General features: G+C 44.0%; 1 protein-coding gene across 2 annotated transcripts in view; it reads right to left on the minus strand.

The window, feature by feature from the left end:
• LOC106605879 (rap guanine nucleotide exchange factor 5) overlaps positions 1-6,515 on the minus strand; it is an 83,824-nt gene extending 77,309 nt beyond the window's left edge. Inside the window, exons 1-2 of one of the 2 annotated variants that reach the window (XM_045712770.1) lie at positions 6,380-6,515; positions 5,458-5,570 (exon numbers count right to left, since the gene is read on the minus strand). Coding sequence is in view for 1 of the 2 variants with exons in the window: in XM_045712769.1 (XP_045568725.1) it covers positions 5,458-5,905 (448 nt within the window). In the remaining variant the exon portion in view is untranslated. Of the gene's footprint in view, positions 1-5,457; positions 6,288-6,379 lie in introns of those variants that run through there. The other variant, XM_045712769.1, reaches the window with a different exon arrangement.
• Between the last annotated feature and the right edge of the window lie 2,820 nt (positions 6,516-9,335).

A 9,335-nucleotide genomic window follows, 5' to 3' on the forward strand; every position in this document is an offset into this window, starting at 1 on the left:
GCACGTCATTCAGACAGGATGTGGAGAAAAAAGGGGCCTAGCCCTAAGACGCTTTAGGAAACCACAGCAAATGAAAGAATAGGCTATGGGCTGAGCAATGCTTGGGCTTGTAAAATTCTCAGGTTTTCCTGAAATCCCAGTTTGAAAGATCCTGGATTCAGGAGGATAGAAGCAGGAAGTCCAGAATCCTCCAAACAGAATTCCTAGGAATATTAGGAAAGTTACCATCATTTTGCAAGTCTAGCCATGCTGGAAATATCTCTTACATTATAAATATTACTCACAGCTAACTACAATAAGAGCCCAGGTCTTCCTCCTTACTGTTTTCATGCTGAAGCAGTCTGCAGGATCAGTGAATGGCCTGGGGACATAGACTCTATTCTATTAACCAACGGTCAGTCAATCTCTCTGTGTCCCAAATGGCACCCTTTTCCCTTTATAGTGCATTACTTCTGACCAGTGTCCATAGGGCTTTGGTCAGAAGTAGTACGCTACATAGGGTATAGGGTGCCATTTGGGACACAGACTCTGTTCTGCCTTTACTTCACTGAACACAGCACAGATAGGCCCACAGCCCCTGTTACTACCACTAGAACTTGACCAGGGAGAGATTAGTTGAGGACACAGTCCATATCTTCCACTTAATCGAGGAAGGAGAGAAAGAAGCAAATGGATTTGCATGCAAATTGCATGAGAAATTGTACATTGATGTTATTCATCTATATCTCTATGTACTATGGGCATTGATATCTATTCATATTCTCCCCTACAAGTAAAGTTACTTGGAAGAGAAAGCTAACGTGGAATGAATATGTAAGTAAAATTGTAAGTGTGCGATTATTATATTACTGTAGCATGTGCATGCAAATCTATCATACAATAGCCATGACTTCATCCAAACACTCACGTCAAACCAGATTTACTTTCCCATTACACAACAAGCATCCCAGCTATGCATTTCAATAAGCAGTCATCTCTGAAATTATACCAGCAGTCATCTCTGATAATGTACCAGTAGTCATCTCTGATATTATACCAGCAGTCATCTCTGACAATACACCAGTAGTCATCTCTGATATTATACCAGTAGTCATCTCTGATAATACACCAGTAGTCATCTCTGATATTATACCAGTAGTCATCTCTGATATTATACCAGTAGTCATCTCTGACAATACACCAGTAGTCATCTCTGATATTATACCAGTAGTCATCTCTGACAATACACCAGAGAGCAATTACATACAGTGGGGGAAAAAAGTATTTGATCCCCTGCTGATTTTGTATGTTTGCCCACTGACAAAGAAACAAAAAATCCAGAAAACGCATGTTAAAAATGTTATAAATTGATTTGCATTTTAATGAGGGAAATAAGTATTTGACCCCCTCTCAATCAGAAAGATTTCTGGCTCCCAGGTGTCTTTAATACCTGTAATGAGCTGAGATCAGGAGCACACTCTTAAAGGGAGTGCTCCTAACCGCAGCTTGTTACCTGTATAAAAGACACCTGTCCACAGAAGCAATCAATCAATCAGATTCCAAACTCTCCACCATGGCCAAGACCAAAGAGCTCTCCAAGGATGTCTGGGACAAGATTGTAGACCTACACAAAGCTGGAATGGGCTACAAGACCATCGCCAAGCAGCTTGGTGAGAAGGTGACAACATTTGGTGCGATTATTCGCAAATGGAAGAAACACAAAATAACTGTCAATCTCCCTCGGCCTGGGGCTCCATGCAAGATCTCACCTCGTGGAGTTGCAATGATCATGAGAACGGTGAGGAATCAGCCCAGAACTACACGGGAGGATCTTGTCAATGATCTCAAGGCAGCTGGGACCATAGTCACCAAGAAAACAATTATTAACACACTACGCAGTGAAGGACTGAAATCCTGCAGCGCCCGCAAGGTCCCCCCTGCTCAAGAATACATATACATGCCGGTCTGAAGTTTGCCAATGAACATTGAATGATTCAGAGGACAACTGGTGAAATTGTTGTGGTCAGATGAGACCAAAATAGAGCTCTTTGGCATCAACTCAACTCGCCGTGTTTGGAGGTGGAGGAATGCTGCCTATGACCCCAAGAACACCATCTCCACCATCAAACATGGAGGTGGAAACATTATGCTTTGGGGGTGTTTTTCTGCTAAGGGGACAGGACAACTTCACCGCATCATTTGACGGGGCCATGTACTGTCAAATCTTGGGTGAGAACCTCCTTCCCTCAGCCAGGGCATTGAAAATGGGTCATGGATGGGTATTCCAGCATGACAATGACCCAAAACACATGGCCAAGGCAACAAAGGAGTGGCTCAAGAAGAAGCACATTAAGGTCCTGGAGTGGCCTAGCCAGTCTCCAGACCTTAATCCCATAGAAAATCTGTGGAGGGAGCTGAAGGTTCAAGTTGCCAAACGTCAGCCTTGAAACCTTAATGACTTGGAGAAGATCTGCAAAGAGGAGTGGGACAAAATCCCTCCTGAGATGTGTGCAAACCTGGTGGCCAACTACAAGAAACGTCTGAACTCTGTGATTGCCAACAAGGGTTTTGCCACCAAGTACTAAGTCATGTTTTGCAGAGGGGTCAAATACTTATTTCCCTCATTAAAATGAAAATCATTTTATAACATTTTTGACATGCGTTTTCTGGATTTTTTGTTGTTATTCTGTCTCTCACTGTTCATATAAACCTACCATTATAATTATAGACTGATAATTTCTTTGTAAGTGGGCAAACATACAAAATCAGCAGGGGATCAAATACTTTTTCCCCCACTGTAGATTCATAATGAAGGCATTGAATCACATACAACAACGTGTGCATAATGCAGTGGTCTGATTATTAAAAATAACACATTAAAAAGAATCTAGGCCTACCATGCGTGTGTCCTAAATGTTCCCCTATTCCTTTTGTAGTGCACTACTTTTAAAGAGAGCTCGGGTCAACAGTAGTGCACTATAGGGAGTAGGATGCCATTTGGGACACATTCCACAGAAGCAGAATTGCAATGCATTATGGGTTAAGAATCAGTCTGCTCGTTAGTGAACAGGACAGACCTCAAACCAAAACATCAATCTTCTTTGTTGACAATCTCTTCTCTCGTTAAGTAGATGGTAACACAATGTTCCAGTTGGACTTTGTTTGTTTTGTGATGTGTACTTTCTGGTAATGAGTGAATCTGTGCTGAGGGGGAATCAATAGCAGCACTCAGAGGTTTGGCTCAGGGAGAGAAGGCAAGTGTGAACACTACCCAACACTGAGCGATGGTTGCATCCCACATGGTACCCTATTCCCTTTATAGTGTACTACATTTGACAAGAGCAGTGGTATTCAAACTGTTTCAGTTGGGATCCCGTAACTTCTCGAGACCCCACCCCAAATCCAATGACGCAAGCTTGAAATCGGTACATTTAGGTTTTACATCAAAAAATGATCTTCAAAATTAAAAGAAACCAATAGATACATTTACTCAATAAAATTAAGTGTCATTATCTTTCTCAAAAACATGTGTATATTGTCCCATACAGTAATCTGTACTCTTATTTCTTTGTTCCCCCCAAAAAAACAGTTCATTTTTTTGGTGGGGCGGGGGTTCCCCCGTGACCCCACTAAGGGTCATGACCCCGACTTTGAATAACACTGGGATAAGGTATATAGTAGAATACAATGATGTGTAGAGCTGTACATTACATTATCGGCTTATGGTGATCACATCTTCCTCAAACATGCCTGTGGTGTTCTTTAAAAAAAGTGCTCTCTGGCAGAAAGATATCTTTTGCATTCTTTATAATGTCTGGGTTAGCCTGGGTATCTGGGAACTAACCCTCAACAGCTATAGCAGCTTGCATATTATATTTGTAAAGATTGTTCTTTTCACTTCATTGAGATATCAATTATATATGAGGAGATTTATATTAGCTCTGCTTATCATCAACCCCCAACACATTGACTACAACGTCCTAAATGGCATCCTATTCCCTAAGTAGTGCACTACTTAGAGAACAGGGTACCATTTGGAACATAGCCATATGTCTTCACATGGCCGGCTGCCTTCGTGAAGCAAATGACTTCTCATCAGAACATCACCATCTCCTCATGACAGGTTTAGTAGAGACAATATTTTATAGTTGCATGGTTTTTAGTGAAGCTGAGATTCCATATTATCCCGTATGATCTCCCCCCCTTGTTATTCTGGAGGGAGCAGTGAGAGCCGCCCAGGGCCCCAACAGTAGCATTAGCAGGGTTGCAGAATGAACAGAGAGAGAGCGAGGGTAGGGGGAGAAAACAGGGAGGGAGAGGAGAGAGTGATGACTAGTTTAGAGGAGCCAGGACTGAATGGACTCTGGAGTTACTGTATGAAGGATCTTTGTCAGGCGATCAGTGTCTCATTGGGACATACAGAGCTGAGTCCCTATCCCCTGCTTATAGAACACCGATCTGAACATCAAATTGACTCAAAAATCACAATTTCCTGATACGTCCTCTACACTGCTTCTTGCATTTGCTCGTGATTCTCGTGACCTCTAGAGAAGGTCTAAGTGTTCAGATAAGTTCAGTGACGCCACAAACACACACTTACTCATCAGAATGAGCAATGATGTGGTCTGGCAGGAGCAAGGCATGGAGCAGGCAGCCTGATAGGGAACTAATCTTGGACCGGCTGCATCTATCTCCCATCTCCCACTGCTCTATATATCATTCTCCCTTCTCCCATCTCCCACTGCTCTGTATATCAGCCTCCCTTCTTCCTTCTCCTATCTCCCACTGCTCTGTATATCAGCCTCCCTTCTTCCTTCTCCTATCTCCCACTGCTCTGTATATCAGCCTCCCTTCTTCCTTCTCCCATCTCCCACTGCTCTATATATCAGCCTCCCATCTCCCATTTCCCACTGCTCTATATATCAGCCTCCCATCTCCCTTCTCCCATCTCCCACTGCTCTGTATATCAGCCTCTCTTCTGTCATCTCCCACTGCTCTGTATATCAGTCTCCCATCTCCCTTCTTTCATCTCCCACTGCTCTATATATCAGCCTCCCACCTCTCTTCTCCCATTTACCAACGCTCTATATATCACTCTCCCAGGAGCAGCCTGCATCTCTCACTTTATCTCTCTCAATCTAGTCTCTCTCTTTCTCTATCACCCTATTTCCTCATCACCATACATAGTCATTTATCCCTCTTTAGTAAGAGACACTCCTCTCTCTCGCTCTCTCTCTCTCTCTCTTCAATTTAAGGGGCTTTATTGGCATGGGAAACATATGTTTACATTGCCAAAGCAAGTGAAATAGATAATAAACAAAAGTGAAATATACAATAAAATATGAACAGTCTCTCTATCTCTCTCACGCCTCTTTAAAAATATTCACATAGTTTAGCATAGATTAACATAGATTAACATAGATTAAAAGTAGTAGCCAGAGGCCAAGAAATATTGATTTGGGGGGGTAAGTGACTGACCTGACTCCTTAGTCTGCTGTGTGTTCTCCTGGTCATCACGGTGGTTGTCCAGCCTCAGGACAGACAGCAGGTGTTCTAGGATCTTCTCTGGGGTCCCTGACACCACCACGTACCTGTCAGAGACAACACTGTCACTGGACGAGTCGTCCTCGATGGAGGACAGAGAGCGACTGCTGCTCCACACCTCCTGTCCATCCCCCTCTCCCTCTGACTCCTCCTCGTCTATGTAGCGGAAGTAGGGGACATCGAAGGTGGGGACTTTGGTGGCCTTGGCCCCTTCCTCTGCCCAGCTGGCGCTGTCACTGCCCCCGCTTCCACTGCTGCCTTCCTCTGAGTCTTCCTCCTCATCCTCCTCCTGCTCCACCAGAGCCACCGCTGCCAGCAGCCTGCCCTCCTCCCGCTGCCGCAGGTCCGGGGGTGGCCGCGGCCGAGTGCCCATCCTCAGCATGTCCCTGTGCCCCTTACAGCCGGTAACACTGTTGCCGTGGTTACTGCTGCATGCCTTCCCTCAGCCACCCATTGGCCCATCCGCCTAGCTGTCCACCTGCTGCAGCTGCTATAGAGCCCTGGGAGAACCCTGGTCCTGTGGTCTCCCTACCCCAGAGAGAGTTCTCCACACCCAGCCTGAGACGGTGACACTCTCCCCTGTGTCTACACAGCCAGTCAGCCAGTCAGCCAGTCAGCCAGTCAGCCAGCTACGGCTCACTCCCGGCTTACTCACTCTCTCTCACACACACGCTAGCTCCATCCATCTGTGTGCTGTGAGCTGCAATGCAAGCACACGCCGCCTGTGTTTAGAAGTGTATGTGTGTGTGTGTGTGTGTGTGTGTGTGTGGAGACTGAGGAGGAGAACGACTAGAAGGAGGGCGGAAAGAGAGAGAGTGAGAGGGAGGGGTGAAAGCGGAGCGACAGAGAGGCTTACCTCCTGTCCCCCTCCTCTGGTCTCCCCCCTCCCCTGGCCGATGCAGAGGGGGCTGGCCGCTGTGACGACACTCTCTGGAGCACCAGCACCTCCTGGCCCCGCTCCCGCAGACACACACGGACTGCCTCGTCACTGTGGGCCTGGAGGGAGGGAGGGAGGGAGGGAGGGAGGGAGGGAGGGAGGGAGGGAGGGAAGAGAGAGGGAAGGAGGGAGGAGCATAATCACTAAGGAGATTCCCTGTCTTTTCTTTTCCTCTCACCGCATCCCATTGATTTCCATCACAATAGCCCTGTCACATCCAGTCCTCTGAATGAAAGACCCTCTCCATAGATTACAAAAATCATTCATTTTTATCAGTAAACCCCAGTCAGGAATTGTATTTACATTCACATAATCAAACGAATGCATATTTTAATGAACAATTGTTCTTTAGAGGATATGAATGCTGTTTAGACCGTGATTTATCTATCTTCCTTCCGTAACACTTTGGATGTGTTTTATGTGAGGAGCAGGTCTTAGTGTGTTGTAAAAACACTGGGTTTAAAGGGTTTGCTGTTGGCCTCAGATGAGACAGCTCTGGGTTTTCTAATGTCACCCCTGTGTGCTCTGTGTGAGGGTTTCATAAGAAAGAGAGATAGGGACTGGTGCAGAACACACGTTCACACACAGGAACACACACACACACCGCGATGGCAATGTCACGTCATCACCAGAGTGTTATCAATCTTTCCCAGCCTTCAGGCACATAGGGAAAACACTTAACTGGTGATCTCTCTCTCTCACTCCATCCCCCTTCACTGTTTCTCCCTCCCCCTCTCTTTCCACCCACACAGGAACAACAAAGTCCTCTGCTGTGAATGCCTCTCCTCTAGTCACCCAGTCTCATGTAGTCATGGGTCAAGGATAGCAGTTTAACCCACTGAGACAATTACCACAACAACAACTACAACTTATGACTGTTCCTCACATGCAGTAGAGCAGAATAAGTTGTGAAGCAAAATCTATACAGTTCCTCCATGTATATTCAGTAGTAGTCACATTATGCAGTCGACTCTCTCTGTGGGAATACCCAGGGGTTGAGTTGGGATATTGTAGTAGTAACTGTCCCAGATAATGGTGTTAAATATTATTGCTAGGTTATGACTAGGTTATTAAAAACTAAGAGGCAATGAAAGGTGTGTGTGTGTGTGTGTGTGTGTGTGTGTGTGTGTGTGTGTGTGTGTGTGTGTGTGTGTGTGTGTGTGTGTGTGTGTGTGTGTGTGTGTTCGCATGCTGTGTCGAACTGTTATGTTTTTTCCCCTTAAGTCCTAATCAAGAGTTCATTATCTTTATCAATACGATTGGTTCAATAAGACAATAATGTCTTGAAGGGTGTGTAAATTAGAAAGAGAGTTCCATCACCACTATAATCTGCATGGAGGGTTAACACCGGCACCAATGCAGACAAAGGGGAAGAAACAAATTGAACCAATTAGGCCGGGGGATATTGGCTGCAGTGGAAACCAAGGGACACATGAAGGCCCTTTTAGGAATCGAGGTTGGGATGATGTGCAAGAGAAGTGTAGTGGGGGGTTGTGGGAACTGGGAAAAGGAAGTCACATTCAACCATTTGTAGCTGTTTGGCTCATAACTGAACAAACACAAACACACACGGATGCATAAATACCAGATGGAAATCACTATTCAGTTACCTCAGAGAGGATTAGGGATTAGTAGAGGGAGTAGATGAATACTGGAAAACATTAATACATAAGCACAAAAAAAATAGTATTCTTCAACAAAATAGCCTGTGATGGTGATTGTAATGGACCTGTAATGGTGATTGTAATGGACCTGTAATGGTGATTGTAATGGACCTGTAATTGTGATTGTAATGGACCTGTAATGGTGATTGTAATGGACCTGTAATGGTGATTGTAATGGACCTGTAATGGTGATTGTAATTGACCTGTAATGGTGATTGTAATGGACCTGTAATGGTGATTGTAATGGACCTGTAATGGTGATTGTAATTGACCTGTAATGGTGATTGTAATGGACCTGTAATAGTGATTGTAATGGACCTGTAATGGACCTGTAATGGTGATTGTAATTGACTGGTTGAACCAGGACTAGTGATTCTACATCTCTCTTCCATTCCATCTCATTATTTCTCTCATCAGATGTCTGAACATGTCAGCTTTGCAAGTAGCCATGCATGATGATTTCTGCCAAGTATACAGTTTGCATAATAAACCAATTAAATGAATGGTTGAAGCATTTGACATTCAGTAAAGTCGGTGATATTTAGGCAGTAGATACAGAGCCAGAATAGTACCCTATTCCCTGTATAGTGCACTACTTTTGGTAGGGGGATGGGAATAGGGTGCCATTTGGGATGCACATTATTAATAGGTGGTAGAGTACAGTAGATTAATCGATGGTAGATTACAGTAGATTACTAGATGGTAGATTACAGTAGATGAATAGATGGTAGAGTACATTAGATTACTAGATGGTAGATTACAGTAGATGAATAGATGGTAGAGTACATTAGATTACTAGATGGTAGAGTACAGTAGATTACTAGATGGTAGATTACAGTAGATGAATAGATGGTAGATTACAGTAGATGAATAGATGGTAGAGTACAGTAGATGAATAGGTGGTAGAGTACAGTAGATTACTAGATGGTAGAGTACAGTAGATTAATAGATGGTAGAGTACAGTAGATGAATAGATGGTAGATTACAGTAGATTAATAGGTGGTAGAGTACAGTAGATTAATAGATGGTAGATTACAGTAGATTAATAGATGGTAGAGTACAGTAGATTAATAGGTGGTAGAGTACAGTAGATTAATAGATGGTAGAGTACAGTAGATGAATAGATGGTAGATTACAGTAGATTAATAGGTGGTAGATTACAGTAGATTAATAGGTGGTAGAGTACAGTAGATTAATAGATGGTAGAGTAC

This window comes from Salmo salar, unplaced genomic scaffold (genome assembly GCF_905237065.1).
Source record: "Salmo salar unplaced genomic scaffold, Ssal_v3.1, whole genome shotgun sequence".
Classification (NCBI taxonomy): domain Eukaryota; kingdom Metazoa; phylum Chordata; class Actinopteri; order Salmoniformes; family Salmonidae; genus Salmo; species Salmo salar.